Below are 18,170 nucleotides of genomic sequence, written 5' to 3' on the forward strand. Positions count from 1 at the left end.
CGTTCATCATAGATCTGGTTATACTAGAAATCCATACAAGCATTTGGTCATACTGGAGGCCCATACAAGAACGAATAGGGATACCCAAACTTCTCCAACGATCAAAAAGGCCGTTAACCATTCGATAGAGCTCCCGAGCCCGCCCAGATCCTGCCGTCCGGGAGCCGCTCGTCCTTGACGCTCAGCTGCCACGTCTCCTCCCTCGTACCATCCTCCCGGTTCGGCCCATACAGTCGCTTCGAATACCACTCCAAGTGGCCCGGCAATTCCCACGCCATGTCCGGGTCCTGCAGCATCAGCTTGACCAGGTGGCGCTTCGACGGCAGCGGGTTCCCTTCGGCATCCAGATCGAAAGCGCTGCGCGCGTGCATCAGGCATAGGTTGTTGATGTAGGCGATGTCGCCCGGCTGGCGCGGGAGCGGGAAGGCGTGCTTCCATGCCAGTTCCTCGACATACGCCATGGCCTCGAGGCGCTTGGCCGTCAGGGGGGGCAGCGTGGGGTTTCCCTTTTGGCTGCGGAAGCCGGTGATGGGGAGGCGAGAAAACTGGAAGACGAGCTGGTTGGAGGCCGTGTTGGTGATGAGAGGGGTGCCGTCGCTGTAGTAATCCTGGGAGCTGGAAGAGAGAAGGGCGGGTTAAGATAGATGGCCGGGGTGGGGGAGAAGGGATGGCAGATGAGATGGGACTCACTGGAAGAAGACCCAGTTCTTGCCCAGCTCGGCAAGCAGGTCCGGGCGCGTGGCGGCGAGCTCATTGTAGAGCTGGGAAGAGCTGACAATCATGGTCTCGCCGCCCGTGTCGGAGACATCGAGGGCGAACAAGGCCAGGATGTCGCCCACGTCGGTGTGGAATGCGAGGCGGCCGTTGGTGAAGGCCGGACGCAGGTTTTGCTCCTTGGAGCCCGGCCTCATATCCTCGCTAAGCACATGGCCTGGGGGGTAATCTCAGTCCAATGTTTTGTCAGCGCCCTTGTGGTGGAACTTACAGGTGACCATCTCACGAGCCAGGTCCTGGAAGCCTCGGGTTGGGGCTACGTGCGAGGAGATTCCGCCAAAGATCAAGACATTTTCTTCATCAGAGTGTGCGGCTGGGTCCAATCCACGAAGCACGGCAAATCCACGACCCTCGTAACATCCGTGAGTTAAAGTTCTCAATCTCTTTACGAGCTCCTCGGGGAGAGGAAACGTCTCGCGGTTCAGCGCACCGGGCCCAAGGTTCAAACCTAATGTTTGTTAGCGGCTACGAAGTAGGACCCGCCCCCCGTAAACATAGAAACTCTACCTTGGAAGTGACGCAAGGCTTGCCCAATGTGGGCTTTGTCTTGATCTGTCAAAGCAACGATCCACTCGTCCTGCTTCGCGACCATGTCTGAGCCCACCCAGACTCGTTCCCCGTCATAGCGGGAAGGAAAGCCAGGCAGGGCTTCATCGAGCTTCGGTGGATCAACCAGTGGGGAGGAATGGGTGTCACTGAATAGCTTCAGAGAATAGTAGCCAAGGGCCTGGGGCCGCTCCGTGTCCGTGATGGCAGCCATGATTGCAGAGTGTGTCGCAATGGATGGCGTGCAGGATGGGGTAGCTCCGTGAAGGTCATCGTCAAAGGCGCCTCTATATAGCCCGCTACAAGGTTACTGAGCCAAGATACAGTCCCCCATTGTCCAACGGTAGGATGAGGCTCTGCGCTGAGCCGCCTGTTGTGGTGGTTCGACCCCGCTTTCGAATCACGCGAGGTCGAGGGCGGGTGGAAAGGGGTAGCAGTCCAGGAACCGATTAGGCATCACCGCGAGCTTATCAGATTGTCCAATTGGTCCGTTGTGTCTTGTGGTGTGCACACTATATGCCGGGTTAGATGTTGTCGATGCGGCAATTTTTCTACTGGCTGGGTTAGACAGATTGCAACCCATATGTAAACACTTCTCGACACCCTCAACCAACTATCACGGACTTACCGAACTCTATCGGAACCTACGGGCCAGAACTAGTACGGCCAATCATTGGTGGCCTGCGTGCAAAAGGGGAAACTCGGCGAGACAAAAGCGAGCACCTCCCGACATACACGGCCCGCATCGGTTGCGGCTACTTCGTACCTATGACTGACCGTTGAGCGGGGAAGACGTAACAAACTGGTTAGCGCACGAAAGTTATTCCCCCGCATATCCATCACGGAGTACTTGTGTGGCAAGTCGCTAGCCAACTACCAATGTCTACCTTGTGCAATTATCGCGAGATATCTTTGGGCCGCATCTTTGGTGTTGAAGCAGGAGAGTCTTGTAGAAGTCGCCGTTTAAACGAGTGCCATGGCGAAAGGCTTCGGTCATCGAGTTACAAAGAGTATAGCCCTTGGACATGTTGACGTGACGGCGACGGGGAGGCACATGTTAGCGAGGTGAGACTGACGGAAAGCAACTAGAAGGCGGGGGGTGAGGTTGATGCACAATGGGAGACGGGCAAACGAGATGAAAGTACAAGAGGGAGATGTGGGAAGAGAAGGACTTCGTTTGATTAACTCTCTGAATGTATACAAATGTGATGACATTGCCGCGGGTATTCAATATGCATGTTGGCAATCAATATAGATCCGTCCACTGGCAATTTTCTGGGTACCAAGGCATGTATGTACATCGGTTCCATTCAGGGGCACCCGCCGCCATCCCGCAACTGCAAGCCGCACATCGTATTCAATAATCCACAATTGTGTAGGTGTACAGAAAAAAAAGCCGAACCAAATTCGCAAGAAAAGCCGGACCAAAAAGAACCCCTAACCCATCCTAACCCATGCCCGAATTTCCCAGCCATCATTCATTCGTTCCCATCAGCTTCTCGCCGTATCCGTTCATCACTTCCTTAGAAGCAGTTCTTCTTGACGGTGCTGATGCCAAGCAGTTCAGCGGACAGGTTGACCAGGATCTCACCGCCGACCTTGAGCTTCTCGGCGCGGGTCGTAGCGCCGAGGAGGAGCTTGACGGACTCCTTAGCGCCGCCGAGAGCCTTGATGTACTTCTTGATGCGGAGCAGCTTGGCGGCGGGAACGGCGGTGGTGGCGAGCAGCTGGACGATGGAAGCGACGCACTTGGCAATCTTCCAGGCCGAGGCACGGGCGATGAGCTCGCCGCGCTCGAGGAGGCTCAGGTTTTCGGCCTCCTCAGCATCGAAAGCGGAGGCGTCGGCATCGCGCTTCAGCTTCTCGTTGTCGATCCGGAAACCGTGCTCGACGAGCCACTGGTGCAAGACCTCGTCGCCCTTCTCGAGGATCTCGTCGGGGATCTCGTCAATCTCGGCAAGGAGACGGTCGAGTGCGAAGTCAAAGTCGACGGTGAAGTTGAAGTTGTCAACGATATCGTTGATGGGAGCGACACGGGCCTCGAGGGTTGGGACGTCACGGACTTCGACTGTCTCAACATCCCGAGCCTCGATGGCATCAAGGCTACCATCATCGACCCAGTCATCGGTGTCAATCTCCAGACCGTGGCTGTCGGTCTCGGCCACGGGAAGGGCGGCTGCGGTGGCCGCAAAGATGGCGGCGGCGGCGGTGATGAGCTGGAACTTCATTGTGAAAGGTTGGGTGGGATGGAAGTGGGTGTTTGTTGTCTTGTCGCTTTTGGGAGTAGAAACTTGAGTGCGGTACGGTGTGAGAGTGCTTGGGTCGGCTCAGGCTGGGAAGTGAATGATGATGGTGATGGTGATGGCGATGGTGGTTCGAAAAGTGGTAGAGACGCCGGACGATACGGCTTCCTTTATACACATTCTCAAGCCCGTAGGACCTCACACATCACAAGCGGCTGAAGTCGAGCAGAAGCGATTCCCCTCGACTGACCACTGACGCCCCGATCTGACTCTGTCGTGAAGCTCCATGTCGATCATTGTGCCCAAGTTTCTCCGTTAACCGGAAGTAATTTTAGAACCCCCGCGTTGCATACCTACTCATGATGACCCGACAAACAACACTTTATTCAGGTTCTCAGGTTCGGTGAGTCTTTGGAGACATCGGCCGCAGTGTCGATCCGCGGGGCAGCCCCCTGTTTCCTTTGAGCATCGTGCCATGCCTCGGCCCCGCGACCCGCTTGCCATGCGGCACTGGTCGATGTTGACCTCAAGAGCCGGAGCTAAAAAAGCCACCATGCCGAGGAGTGGATCTCGCGCATGACGAGCATGTCTATTTTCTCCCCGGTCGTGACGAGAGTCGGAAGCTTTCGAGATGCTCGGTGCCCCCCCTCATTTCTGAGTACTGGCCAATGACACAACGGAATTTAGTTCCACATCCCGTTGAACCATGCCAAGAAGTAAGCAGTCACCACAGTTTGAGGCGGCATGGCTGTGGAATGTAACCCTACAGATCTGTGCAGAGAAGAAAGTTGAAGATCACTGCGGCGATCGGTCCGAAATAGCAGCAGCTGAACTGCCTCACCACATTTTCCCCACACACCTCGTCCAATCCTGTAGAGCAGACCGAGGCTCGCCGTTGCCAGCCCTGTCGTGCCTGTCAGCCCTCCAAACCGAGGTGCAACGCCTCCGGTTATTGATCGACAACATAGCTTTCGGGAAAGAAGACCGGCCAATGAAAAGCATCAGCATGGCCGTAAGACAGTGACATTGATTTCAGGGTACCAGTAATTAATGTAAGAATAGACCCGAACGCGGGCCAACTTCCTCCTGTTGGATTGGAAGTCAAGGTGAAAGCCCTGTTGATCACTAGTTTTGCAGCTTGTCTGGATCAAAATAAGCTCTCTTGGTATGACGCGCACATGAAGCAGTCTCTCTGTAATTGCAAAAGTTACCAGAGCGCGCCACCGACCTCGGCGAAAATGGTCTCGGTTATGGTCTTGGCGAATCGGGATGATCTTTGAACCGACAGATCGTTTTCCATGCGGCGCTGGAGTTTCTCCGGCGATACTTAGATAATCATAGCCGCGGTTCAAACCGGGTCGGCCGTGTCCGGGAGCCTGGCAATCGGGTGCCACGACGGCCCGATTCAGATTGTTTGACGGCGCGAGTATGTCCGCGGCTGGATTGATTCCATTTGGCCGCCGCACTCGCCGCGAGGCCGTTGACATTGGTCAACAGGATCGACTGCGCGTTTGCTTGACGAGGATGAGGATGAGAACGAACAAGGCGGTGAACAACGAGAACAATAGTGGAACACGTGGATGCTCTGATCTGATCGCTTCCCTACATTTCCTAGCCCGAAGCTGGCTGTTGTGGGATGTCATTACAAGTTTCTACAACAATTGAACCGTGACCTCTCTCCCCTCTACCATCCTAGCCCGGGAGTAATCATACCCCCGAGATGTCGCCTCTCTCAAGTCTGGCGTAGAGTTCCTCGTGCGACCGAGCAATAGCCTCCTCAAAATACACTCTTTCCGCTTGGATGGTCAACTCCAACAGCTTGAGGGCTTCCTCGAGGTCGGACCGAACCCGCCTCAGCTTATACTTGGCGATAGCAACTTCGAACGCTCCTAGGTATCTGGAAATGGTTAGTATATTGGAAAGCCCAAATCAAACTGACGCCGGCTACATACACCTCGCGAGTGTATGACCGTAGCGAATGGTGCTCGGTGAGCAGCTCAGTCCGTCTCCTGAAACTGCCTGCGACTTGCTCGAGCGCCGCGTATGGCCATTTCTCGGCACTCTTCAACCGGCCGTCATCGTCCAAATAGCAGGCGGAGTCTTTGTAGGTTCGAAGAAGAGCGTGAAGGCGCCGCTCGTGAGAGTGACTGAATGGGTGACCAGGATCGCACGCTGGACACTGGCAGGTAAAACCCCAGCGCTCGGAGAGCTCGCGCTGCCGGATCTCGCGAGGCGCAGCGCGCATGATGTACGAAGTTGTGACCTCTTCGTCAGCATTGATATCCCGGTTGGCACGCATGACCAGGTCACCGGTGCCTTCGTTGGCTACCTGGTCGGCGTTCGGGATACACGAGTGGTTGATTCGGCAGGCATTCAGAAACAGCTCACCGGCCAAGCCAGTGTCATGGGCGATGGTGAAGGCGTTTGTGTTGTTGATATCGTCCAGCTTGAAGACGTCGTAGTCGTTGTCCCTCGGGTAGGTCTCGTCGACTATCGCACGATAATCTAAGACGGTTTGACCCACCGAGAGTTTCAGTATGTTCTGTCGTGTCGTGACTGGAAGCATAATGAATCCCAGGTATCGCTCCACTATGTCTTCGCCCTTCCAGGCTCGGAAAGCGAGCGGATCACGCATGATGTCGGCATTGCGAGGTGTGTTCTTGGTCGCAAAAACTCCCAGTCCCTTGCCCGGCGAGCTGCGGATTTCAAAAACAGGCGAGAACTCTAAGAAAGCACAAGTCGTTAAGTTCTGGGTGTCCAGTGGGGGCAACCTGAAAAAGCAGAAACCACTTACCCTTTCCCAGGTGTTGCGTATCCTTTTCCAGGTGTTGAGTACCGTTTCCCAAGTGCCGGGTGCTCTTGACCAAGTGCTGGGTGCTCTTGACCAAGTGCTGGGTGCTCTTGACCAAGTGCTGGGTGCTCTTGACCAAGGGTTGGGGACCCTGTCCCAAGTGTTGGGTACCCTTTCCCAAGTGTTGGGTACTCTTGCCCAGGTGTTGGGCAGCGCTCCGTGCAAACCTGCTCGGTGCTCGGGACGCTGATTGCAGCTTCAGCATTGGCTTGAGCCAGGCCATGGCTTCAGAGTGTCGAGTAATTGACCTTGCTGATCGCAACTCTTGTTCCGGTAACTGGAGATAGAAAAGAAAGGAAGGCAAAATATGGGAAGATTCAGTTTTCGCCAGATAAAAACAAAGGTCGGGAAGTCGCCTGATTCAGCAACCAAAAAACAAGTATTTGTGGCAGCTTTTATTATCATCCGGCCAACCAGAATCTACCGGAAAAACTATCAGGTCGCTACACAGTAGGTGTTTAATAACGAGATGGACAATGTTCACCTCTCCCTGTTGTTTACACACGGGTAACCGCGTTCTTCTGTAGCTGGAGAAATCTTTTTGTGAAATAGTACCAAGGTAAGGCCTGGAAAAGGTCAACATCAGACACCGATCAACAGACACTGACAACAGGAAGCCCATCTGAGGAGTAGGACGAACTCCGTATATCCAGACGTTGTTAGAAGACAAGGTAAACAAAACCTTTTCCAATCGTGCCAACGTCACCACCCATTAAAACATACCAGGTAAATTGACACAATCCCCCATCTCACTCCTCTACTAATACGCCAAACCAAAGCCAAGCTCAAACTCAAGCTTAAATACAAAATACCACCAGCAAGCCCCAACAAGTCCGCCGCAGCAAGTGGTATCCCTAGGCAATGCGTGTGTGCGAGAAAATGGATATCAGGAGCTGTTCGGCATGAGTTGCCCCAATCACAGGCGATGAACCAAGCTCGCGATCACCGGTCACAACCAAGGCAACGAATTGGCCATAGTCGGACTCCTTACCGTATCTCATTGTGGGACACTATGACTGCCGAGGACTGAAATGACCTAACCAAAAGGGGAGAATGAGGAACAACGGGAAATATCTGCCGGTGAGCATCCGAGAATGCCAACCTTGTTTCCCAAAAATGACTACCGAGATCTTCGAGGAGTTGCTCCGAGCTACTCCGTACACGCCTGTGGACTTCCCCTGCCTACCCTCGGCTTGTTCTACATACTCGACGCCAGAAGCAATCCTTGATCAATATACATTCATTCAAGCGAAATGACTCGATATTCAGAGCTAACCGGAACAACAAAAAAGCCGTTACACATGCGGTCGATCCCATTACAAATCCTACAGTGCAGTCAAGGTGAGTTCATGGGCAAGAAATGCAAAGTGGTACATTCCTCCGCCGGTCCAATGTAACGTACAGAAAACTTGAGAACTCGTGATTGCCAACTTAGGTGCCTAGGTGGTTAAGTACAGAGGTGTACATCAGATGTCGAGCAAGACATTGATGCAGACCCCTATTGTCGGCGCTACTCAATAAGGGATATTACTCTATCATTAACAAAAGACACTATCCAAAAACCAAGGCGACAAATCCAGATATCGACTTCAGACTTCAGACTTCTGACTTGTGAGCCTTCCTGATACCACGGGATATGAGTCCGGGTGCGCCGACGCTCAGAATATAATCGGGAGCTGGAGAAGCATCCGCGTTCAGCGTTAGCTCGTCAGAGGCCTCTGGCACTTCGTGGTCCACAAGCCCAACGAGGGCGTCCGTCTCCTCCATTTGTCGGGATTCCTCCGGCGTCGGCATCCACAATGCATCCGACCTGAGAAACCCCCCGTCTCTATCCGCCAGCTGTCTCGTAATTCTAGCGACAGCCATAGCGTCCAGCGTTTTGGTCCACGTCGGCATGCGGTAAATGTACCAGACCAGAGCCAGGATGCCGAAAACCTGTAAACCCAGCAACACCGTGACTACAACCAGCCCCGCCGTTGACACGACATGAGTACGAACCGCGATCCCGTCGGCCCGCCAGATCTGGTGAGTGGTTCCAAAGTATGAACCTCTCGCGACGGCAGCGGTATCCAGTGTGGCTTTACTGGCGAGGTACATGGTTGTGTCAAGGAGGCTACCCACGACCCCGTTTGTCTCGCGGATGGTCGAGATAAGCCCTTCCACGCGGTCGTTGGCCCAGCCATACCTGGAGGCAAATCTACCCCGTTCTTCGCCATAGCGACCGCCACCTTCTGTGTCTTCCGGGTCACAGCGGCGCAGGCTTTTGTAGGCACGCTGGAACGGGATGGGGCTCAGCTGGCAGAGGGTCTGGGAGAGCGTGTCGTTGGGCCCAGTGATGGACTGCGCGAGCTCGAAGAAGGATCCCGCTCCGAACATAGCGTGCGCCGCGAGGGTGAGCGGACCGGGAGCGCGGAATACGGTGCCCCGGGCTATCTCGGTGTTGTAATCCTCGCGCGGAACCTGCTCCCCCGGGCGGGCGTCGTTTGTATACAACCTGGGAAACCACGTTAATGTCTTCAACGGTGCTGGATGCTTTTAGAGGAGGCTGCTTACGACGGATTGACTACTTCGTCAGTGAACTCCGTAGGGTCCCGTGTGCTGGCAGGGAATTTAAAGGACGACAGCAGCGGGCCGAACTTTCCGCCGTTGAAGGAGTTCCCGAGCTCAAAGTACCCCAGGCTGGTACTTCCGACACAGCGCAAGGTGTAGTTCAAGTAACTATACACGGGGCTGGACTTCGTAATGTACAAGGTCTCAGTCAAGTCCTGCCGGTCTTCAGTCTCATTCCAGGGGGCGCCCCGGTTGGCTCCTGCCACCCCTGGTACGCAGACGTGGACCGTCAAGTTCGCGTTGTTGTAGGAGGTGTCGAGCCCATTGTCGCGCTGCACAGGGCAGGGTACGGGGACCTCTGAGGCGGGTATTTCATCGCAGATCGAACTGCTGTTCATCCGAAGGGCATGCTGTCTGTACATGCCCGTGGTCGTGTCTCGAGCCAACGAAGACATAAAGTAACGCCCACTGTATTTCGTTGCAAATCTCTCGAGCGCATCATTGTCGTGCCAGGCCTCGGCCATCCACTCGCCTGGGAAGGCGTCTAGGAGGGCATGTCGCGTTTTCACGATGGCAAGGCCTCTCGGGACAGACCCGAGGTTCCAGACTCGCGGATCCAGCCCGACTCGTTTGCCCAACCAGCCGTTAGGTTTAGAGGTAGAGGCTGTGGTGTAAGCGTTCGAGTCAGGTTCCGGGAAGAGTCTAAGCTCGGTGTGAACTAGGATTGCGCGGATAGGGAGGAGAACGACGGCTATATTTTGTCAGTGTGCTGGCTCTTCATGCCCGGGAGGGGAGCTCGTCTCTAGCCATAACTCACCTAAGAAGACGAGGGTAGTTCCAAAAATGAAGAGTAAAGACCTGACACCATACATGTAATTTCCAGCGAGACCATAACTCAGAAAGTCCCGGTCTGCCAGAGCAAACAGCTGCTTCACGTTCAATCTCTTGCGGTTGTTCGTCCGCTGGGAAAAGACGACGGCCGCCCGCGCAAGCAGCGCGTAGATGACAGGTAACGCAGCCACTGCTGCGATAAAGTTGAGGGCATCGATGGCAAAGGACACTCGGTGGAGGTGCTGGGCCGTTTCTCGCGTAAGTGCCCCTGAGTTTTCCGGCGACGGTCGGACAGTCCGAGACGACAAGATGCATGTCAAAATCCACGGGACGAGCAGCAGGACAAGGTAGCCAGCGGCGATCCATGCCGGTTCCGCGCTGTACCGGAGCGCGGCCGGACGCGGTGGCTTTGACATGTCGATAGTTATTGAGTTGTTGAGTTGAGTTGCAGCGGAAGCCGACAGACAAATGTATCCAGGGGCAATCGCGTCGTTTATGTACGTTCCTATTTTAATGTTGAACAACGGCACGAACGGCTCGTCGTGGGGCCTCCACTTTCTGGAGTCCTTCGGTCCGCCTTGCCAGCGCGGCCGGGGGATGGGATTGGCGAAGGGTACGATATTTGAACCGCCAAGGGCGCTACCGAAGTGAAAGAGTGATGCAATGTAACTATCGCCAAGATGCCAATGCGAAATCGAAGTTGGGGGCTAAAACTTGAATTTTTACAAATTTTGAGTCCAGCGAGACATCCATGATTTCTTCGGGTCCAGGCAAAAGTCATGAACCCGGACGAAGGAAAGGTAAATATTACCTACACTAGGAGGTATGTAAGTACTTGGATGCCAAGTTTTCTCTCCCATTCAACTTTCAACATGATTAAAACAATGTTCCGTTCGTCGGGGTCGCTGTCTAATTCATCCTGACTCATCCAGCTGCTCTGGCTTTTGCGGCGAATCTGTGAGTTGAGACAAGCAGCACTGGACTACTAGTCGTAGCCATGGTCCAACTCGGTGGGTCGAGATTAACAACCACTCTTCAGGTCTCCCTGTTTATAGCCCGAGACAAATAAGAATATAACTGCCATCAGTCCCATGGAATAGAACCAACCAGATACGTCCATACCCATATACATAGGTGCCAAACTACGTGAGCATAGCCTCGAGGTTATCACCTTTGCAAATTGTAACCCTTCTACGCCCTGAATATACCTAGGTAATTAACTCGAGATCGTCCCTACCTACTCAGAGTCCTCATTTAGGCGAACAACTCCAAGACCTTTCATCCCATTGCCAAACAGCAACGTCCAGGACATTGCAGAATACCCAACTAACTCCGCATACATCTCAACGACCAGTTTGGGTACCTAGCTTGGAAATGAAGGTCAGATTAGCGTTTCCGGGCCAACCGGCTTCCACCTTGCTCTGCTTGTCGATGGAATGTCGGCACTACCTCTCGGTACCTAGCTACCTACCTAGGCAGGGGGCCGCTGAGGGCTTCTCGAGTCTCACGTACCTACTTAGTTGCCAATAAGAGTGCAAAATACAAATAACCCTTTGGCTGATTGCCTAGAATAGACATCGCCGGTTAATGGGGCATGTCATTGTCGCGGATGATGCCGGCGCGGCCGTCGAATGGCAAAGGATAGGTCCTATGTAACCTACCCACCTAGGTACCTAATTACCGAGGCCAAACCCGTTACCTGGCAGGTAGGTAGGCAATCGACTACCCCGTAACATGGATCGGGCACTTCCCTTCATGCGGTCTTTGATGGACGCGAACTACTATTCGCCAAATTGATTGGAGAGACGTTCCTAGCGTTTGACATACAAAAGGCCAACACTAGGGAAAAAGAAATGTACTTCTAACTATCTTCCGGGACCCGTAGCTTATAATATGCTATAGCATTCGCTATGCTACCTTTTTCTTCAAATCCTCGTCCTCCTCTGCCAGTGCTGTGTTGTACAGCCTTCCAAAAGCGGATCCAGGTACTTCGAGGAGGGCGTATGGATTGTCAAACTCGACGAGTCTGCCTGCATCTAGGACGGCAACCTTATCAAAGTCCATAATGGTCTCGATTCTGTGAGCCACAGCGATAATGGTATGGTCGGCGAACTTTCTGCGAATAAGGCGCTGCATTGTCTCTTCAGTCTTTGCGTCGATGCTGTGTGCCATCATGTCAGATAACTCTTTAAAAAGGGGGGCCATAGACGGAGAAAGGGAATTCTTACCTGCTAGTGGCCTCATCCAAAATTAAGATGGTGCTGGGGCGTAACATGGCTCGAGCAAGACAGAACAACTGTTTTTGCCCGACCGAGAGGTTCAAGTCATCGACATCAGCGTCCAGTCCGCCATTCTTCTCAACGGCTTCCATCAGCTGTACACACTGGATCGCCGCCACAATGTCTTCGTCCGATGCCTGGCCCATTGGGTCCGCATTGAGTCGCACAGAGCCCTTGAGAAGGAACGGGTGCTGTGGTACCGCAACAATCTTGGTGCGAACCTCTTGCCTCGGTAGTGTCGAAATGTCCACTCCGTCCACGCGGATCGACCCGCCTTGCATATCCACGAGGCGGAACAGGGTCATGATGAGGGAAGTCTTGCCACTGCCGGTCCTCCCGCAGATCCCAATCTTCTCCCCAGCCTTGATAGACAGGGACACCTGTTTCAAGACGAGGTCATCGCGACTGAAGAGCGCAAGAACAGTTAGCGGGAAGTTTGAGTTGTATATTACCCGATGAAAACTCACTTGTAAGCCGCGGACAAATTGTCAAATTCGATTGCGCCAGCCGACGGCCAACCTGGTGGAGGCTGTTGGCTTTCCTCCGGTTGGTCCTCGGGCACTGCTGTCTCGGTGAAGCTCCTGATACGGGCCACCGAACCGATGTGCGTCTCGAGATTTGTCCAGAAGGTGACCAGTAGCTTAATGTTTTGGCTGAATTGGATGACGTTGAGTAGTGCGAGGCCGACACCGCCAGCGGCCATGGTACCCCGGAGCGCGACAACCAGTACCATAAGCAGCACGGCGACAGCCGCAACGACCAAATCCAGGACGAGGGTGAGCCAGCGTTGGACGGCAAAGAGCAGGTAAAAGGGTCGCTGGGAGCGATCCAGTAGTTCGTGGTTCTTGTCGTTCAACTTGTCCTGCCATCCGAAAGCGCGAATTGTGGCGATGCCGCTGAGTGACTCCTCAAAGAGCGAGTAGAGTGGTGCCTTGGTCTCGATATCCATGAAACGCAGTTGACGGGACGTACGCAGGTATACCTTCTGGATGAGATACAATGACAGCAATACGATGGGGAACGAGATGGCCGCGTAGACGGATCCGTATCCGATGAGAGCCATTTGTGCAAGACAAAGAACGAATGCTAAGACAGTGTCAATCCTGCTCGGCATGGAATGGGATGGATCCGATGCTTACTGGCGAAGGTGTTGAGTGCCGCGGTAGGCAGCTCCATGTCAATCAATTGAAGATCTTGACTGAAGCGGTTCAGGGTCACACCCGAGTCCGTCTTGACAAAGAAGGACATGGGCGCGCTGAGGACTGTGTTGAGCAAGGTGAGGTGGAACTTCTCGCCGGACAGGGGCACCATGGTGATGATCATTTGCCTGCATCCTCGTCAGCATATTTTGGAATGAAGAGCAGTGATTTCAACACCGAGTAGTACTCACCAACAGCTTATGAACAAACATATGATGGCAATGCCCCCGAGCATAGCGTAGATCCCGAGCCAATATCCCAAGTTACCGTTGGGATCCGACTCGTTGTACGCCGCCCACCATTGCACCCATATTGCTATCAAGGCCTGTTAGTAACATGTCTCCCTCAAAGGCTCACGGTCCCTGGACCTCAAAGGAATAGACTTACTCGGAAATGACAGGCAAAAGACAAAACCCACAACGGCAAATGCGAAGATGAGGCTCGCCCACCAGCCGACCGACTTGATGTAGTACATGTAGATTTGAACATCGCCAGTTCGTCGGTTCATTCCATCCTCAGCCGTGGCGGCACATGCTGTGTCCTCCGACGAGATGGAAGCGGTAGAGGCTGACTCTTTGCGTTGTGTAATGACGATATCGTCTTGAGCCTTAACAAGCTCAATTGGGAGTATCTGATCATCATTCTCGGGGGTGTAAGTCCAGTCAGGGCGGGGCAGAGAGAACGATGACACATAGCCACCGGCAGCATTGAGATCGTTAAATGTTCCCTGCGAGTTGATCTCTCCGTTCGGGCTAAGACACACAATGTGGTCAGAGAATGGGAGGCGTTTGACTATTGCCTTAGTTAGCATACCCCCATACGTTCTAGAATAAAGAGATTGAGTGGTGGATAGATACCTGAGGAAGAGACAATGAGAACGGTGGCGTTCATATCACGAAGCAGTCCGTCGTGGCCGAGAAGGCTATGGAAGACGTGGTTCTCGGTCGTGTTGTCAAGCCCACCAAGCACGTCGTCCAGAATGACAATCTTTCTTCTAGCGTATACCGCTCTGGCAAGGGCCTTGGGACAAATTAGCCTCTGTGAGATAAATCCGGGGTAGACGGGAAACCTTACAATACGCTGACTCTGTCCGCCACTCAGCGCGATACCTCCGCTCCCGATTCGCGTAGAATCGCCCATGGGTAGCTCTCGGAAGTCTCTCTTAAGAGAGCAAGCATGGATAACCCTCGTATACCACTTCGCGTCGTACTCCTCGCAGCCGATAATAGCCTCCTTGACGGTCCCGTTCATATGCCAGGGGTCCTGAGAGCAGTAGCTAATGCTGGTTGACCCGAGGCGTACGGAGCCTGCTAGGGCAGGAACCTCGCCAAGGAGCGACTGCAACAAAGTTGACTTGCCACAGCCAACTGGTCCCACTATCATGGTCAACTTCCGCCAGGGGACGGAAAGGTTGATTTTCTTTAAGAGGGGCTCCTTCTCAGAGTCCCACCCGAAGCTACCTCCTTGAACGGCGATGGCATCAGGAGACGAATCATCAATCTTGGGCTTCTCGGTCACCTCTTCGGGCTTGGGCATATCCGCGCGCTCCTCTGACTCGAGAAACTGTTGGATCCGGACGAAGCTGCCGACAGCCCCCAGGTAGGCAGCGAGTGCCATGACAAGGGAGGCCAGGGGCTCCGATAGCAGGGCGAAGAGCGACAAAGCTGTGAAGACGCGCGCCGTGTCCAGGGTCGCGTCCCCGCTGTCGCGGGCACGAACTGAGAAGACGGCAAAGGTCAAGACAGGGGCGAAGACCTGTGTTACGTAGGCTGACATCCTTAGTTAGTTTCTTTTTCCCCCTTCTGGATGGATCCAACCTACCGAAAACCATGTTCCAGATGAGCAACTTGCGAAATTTCTTGGAAATTCGCAGCTCGTCGACACGCAGCTGCTGCAACCCCGTGAGCAGCGTGTCCTTGAGTCCGCACATCTTGACTCCTTTCATGGCCGACAGCATGGCCGAGGTGGCCGAGATGCGTTTTTCAATGGCCTCAAGCCACATGGCCTGGCGTGACATGATGAAGTTCATGGCAAAAATGGAGCCCAACAAGGACACTGTGTTTATGTATGTTAGCCTAACAACAATAAATTTGAGTTTTGCAAGACAATGGTAAGGGGCTTACAGATTGAGACCGCAACGGGCACAACACAGGCAACACCCAGTTGTCGTTCAAGCAGGAAGATAGCGACACCGACCTCGATGGCGTTGCCCCAGATCTCGTGCATCGTCTGAAAGCCCTGGACGATGCGCTCGATATCGGCGCTCATGAGCGTCATGGATGTGGCGGGGTCAATACCCTTGAGGCTCAGGGTACCCGTCTTGCGGTAGATGACGGAAACCAGCCCGGCACGTAGCATGGCGATGGTGCGATAGGTGCGGTGTTGGTATTGACCCATCGAGACCGCAATCCCGACGTAGACGAAGAAGTAGGCCCCAATGAGGCCGTAGCCTCTCTGTGTCGTCTCATCGGTAATTGGCTGCTGGGACAGGGTGATGGCATGGTTGATGAGAAACGGCTGGCAGAAGTAGAGGGCAGTAAGACAAGCCCGCGGCGGGACGGTCTGCACCACAGTCCACTTCAGTATACCGTACGATGTGCCCAGAAGTGAGTATGTGGACTTTTGGGTGACTGGGATTGCCGGTTAGTGACCAGGACGAAAGTGGTTGGCAGCATGTCTGGTGGGAAAAAGGCCAAATGGGGCCGGAAAACAAAGAAAAAACAGAGGCAAAGAAAAGAATGAAATAGGGAGAAGGGCGAGCGTGCCAAGGGAAAGAAACGAAGACAAAACTAGGTACTCACGAGAACTCCAAGCCGCCTGAAATCGCGTGTAACAATACGACGCCTGGATATGCTTGTCGAGCACAAATAAGTCATCGACCACGAGGTCCCGGCTAAAGCCCTGCCAAAACAGCGGGTTGAGCCACCAAAAAAAGGACCGGTTATAAATGCTGCTGGTAGCCTCCGGTGGGTATGCTTGGTACTCTGGACGCAGTGAGCGGCGCTTGTCTACCGCCTCGAGCACAAGGACGGCAAACTTGACCACGACCGCGGCTGTGGAGATGTAAGAAATGCTCTGATTCACATGGTCTGCGGCGCGGAGCCACAGGGTCCTCGTGTGAGCGATGTCAAACAATAGCGTGCCTAGCAGGAAGGTGTTGATGAGAGACGACGGCTTAACAGCACGGGTGTGCTCGGCGTATGAGAGGAGACAGAGGCCGAGGGTGGAAACCAGGGTGAGGGCGGCGGCAAGTAGAGTGACCCGCGTACGGCCGGCAGACGGGACCGCCCAGAGGATTAATGCAGAGAGCTGCAGTGTAGCGAGAACCACCCAGGCGGACTACACAAGAATCGGGGACGGATTGTTAGAAAAGCTGTGATCCGGGGTTGCACAACGGGGATGCTGCATAGGACTTAATCTTACGATCTTGATGGCTGACGAGCGATCGCCTATCGCCACTTTCTTCACGCGCCCCGACAGGTACCAGGCGCGTGGAGGGAGGACTATGAGGAGGATTCCGACGGTAACCAACGTGAGGATGGTCTCCTCGAATAGGAGTGTGAAGTCGAAACCGCCCCGGCAGTCGCCAGCGTGAGGGCCGAACGAGTCGTCGATGCGTGTACACGCATCGAGGGACGATTGGGCCATGGTTACCAAACTCGGGGCATCAAACAAAATGCGCGTAGCCGGAAGATCCTATGGCGCAGGGTAAACGGGAGGGAATCTGGGGAATGGTGACTTTGGTGATCGACGAGAGAATGTTTCGAAGCGGCGAAGAACCAGGTCCTGGGTTACAGGGCTACCTACATATTGATTTTCATCTGACATTTTTTCACAACCATATTTCCATCTTGTCTCGCCGGGCCTGGGCCCGCCGTTCATCCGGGGTGGGAAGGATGACAAGGGAGGCACACACACCAACAGGGAGAAAGGACAGAAAAGTCAGCTCCGGGCTTGGTGATGGATGGATTAATCCCATGGCCCCGGACCATGTGCCAACGCATACAAAGAAAGCAATGCTAATTGTGGTCGAGACAGACACCTTCGCCCCCACAATGGGACGTTACTACAGAACGATGTCGACATGCTGCCTCCCCACCTGGCTGTCCGGAGGTGGCCGGGTAATCATTGACGGGGAGCCACTTGCGTCAATACACGGCTGACAGCTGGGCGAATACGACTGCGGGTTTCCGGCACCGTCCTCTTCACCAGCCGCAGCCAGGGAACTGAAAGTGGAAAATCCTGTTTTTCTTGGCTCCCTTCAGGTTTAATTCGCTTTGCTGTAATATTTTCATGGTGCGTTCCGTTGACGTGGGCCATGACGGACCTTGGCAGGGCGAACTTGCAGAGCCGCCGCATGCCAGGGGGGCCAGAGGTGGGACAGATCGGGTCATCGGGAGCGAGAGGAGGGAGTGGAGGGGGTGTACGGAAAGAAAATTTGCGACAGAAGTCGGCAGTATTGCTCAGCGTGACAATATGCGGTCAGTGGCGTTATTTGTACCGTGCTCCAGATAATTCCTCCGGTGGTACTGCGCCTTCAGCCGCCCCTGTGTGGTAGCTTCAGCTCCCCCTTTAGGGCACCAAGATGTCGCTCCGCCTGCACGATGCGACTGGCTGTTTGCACAAACAAGGAGTTGGTGAGCGGGAGTTGCAGTTGCCATTCGATGACAGGGGCCAAGGATCTGTCTTGCCCCCTGGATCATTGGCCGTCTATCTCCCGCTTCCCCCAGTGGATCGACAGTGCCGCTCCCCACCGGCTCGATATCCGTTGCAGCTGGCTGGAGCTGCCCCTGCAAAGCAAACCTGCGCCCCCTGCATGGATGGTCGGGGCGGGACTCGGGAGAACGTGTTGCTGTCATCTAGACTCAGGATTAATGCACGTGTTGGTCGACCTGCC

General features: G+C 54.3%; 5 protein-coding genes across 5 annotated transcripts; all 5 read right to left on the reverse strand.

Moving 5' to 3' along the window:
- Positions 1-12: 12 nt before the first annotated feature.
- On the reverse strand, positions 13-1,733 carry B0H64DRAFT_412939 (uncharacterized protein). The gene is made up of 4 exons (XM_062804954.1): positions 1,282-1,733; positions 986-1,222; positions 691-931; positions 13-615 (listed from the first exon to the last, which is right to left on the reverse strand). Exons 1-4 carry the CDS (start codon positions 1,532-1,534, stop codon positions 114-116), a joined length of 1,233 nt encoding a protein of 410 aa, XP_062653755.1. The 5' UTR covers positions 1,535-1,733; the 3' UTR covers positions 13-113.
- A 1,110-nt stretch (positions 1,734-2,843) lies between these two features.
- Positions 2,844-3,548, reverse strand: B0H64DRAFT_447310 (uncharacterized protein; the record flags this gene model as incomplete). The annotated part of the gene is made up of 1 exon (XM_062806987.1): positions 2,844-3,548. One exon carries the CDS (start codon positions 3,546-3,548, stop codon positions 2,844-2,846), a length of 705 nt encoding a protein of 234 aa, XP_062653756.1.
- A 1,722-nt stretch (positions 3,549-5,270) lies between these two features.
- On the reverse strand, positions 5,271-6,677 carry B0H64DRAFT_368697 (uncharacterized protein; the record flags this gene model as incomplete). Its single annotated transcript, XM_062801986.1, has 3 exons — positions 6,547-6,677; positions 5,516-6,287; positions 5,271-5,460 (listed from the first exon to the last, which is right to left on the reverse strand). Exons 1-3 carry the CDS (start codon positions 6,635-6,637, stop codon positions 5,271-5,273), a joined length of 1,053 nt encoding a protein of 350 aa, XP_062653757.1. The 5' UTR covers positions 6,638-6,677.
- Positions 6,678-8,010: 1,333 nt separating this feature from the next.
- On the reverse strand, positions 8,011-10,211 carry B0H64DRAFT_421100 (uncharacterized protein; the record flags this gene model as incomplete). The annotated part of the gene is made up of 3 exons (XM_062805512.1): positions 8,011-8,908; positions 8,968-9,571; positions 9,782-10,211. The coding sequence occupies 3 exons, from the start codon at positions 10,209-10,211 to the stop codon at positions 8,011-8,013; spliced, it is 1,932 nt and encodes a 643-aa protein (XP_062653758.1).
- Positions 10,212-11,523: 1,312 nt separating this feature from the next.
- B0H64DRAFT_61200 (ABC transporter) lies at positions 11,524-17,159 on the reverse strand. The gene is made up of 12 exons (XM_062808509.1): positions 16,697-17,159; positions 16,075-16,612; positions 15,397-15,903; positions 15,095-15,328; positions 14,348-15,042; positions 14,131-14,293; positions 13,661-14,065; positions 13,465-13,588; positions 13,214-13,401; positions 12,542-13,160; positions 12,024-12,479; positions 11,524-11,956 (listed from the first exon to the last, which is right to left on the reverse strand). The coding sequence occupies exons 1-12, from the start codon at positions 16,919-16,921 to the stop codon at positions 11,704-11,706; spliced, it is 4,407 nt and encodes a 1,468-aa protein (XP_062653759.1). The 5' UTR covers positions 16,922-17,159; the 3' UTR covers positions 11,524-11,703.
- Between the last annotated feature and the right edge of the window lie 1,011 nt (positions 17,160-18,170).

This window comes from Chaetomium fimeti (assembly GCF_033439085.1).
Source record: "Chaetomium fimeti strain CBS 168.71 chromosome Unknown B0H64scaffold_14, whole genome shotgun sequence".
Classification (NCBI taxonomy): Eukaryota; Fungi; Ascomycota; class Sordariomycetes; order Sordariales; family Chaetomiaceae; genus Chaetomium; species Chaetomium fimeti.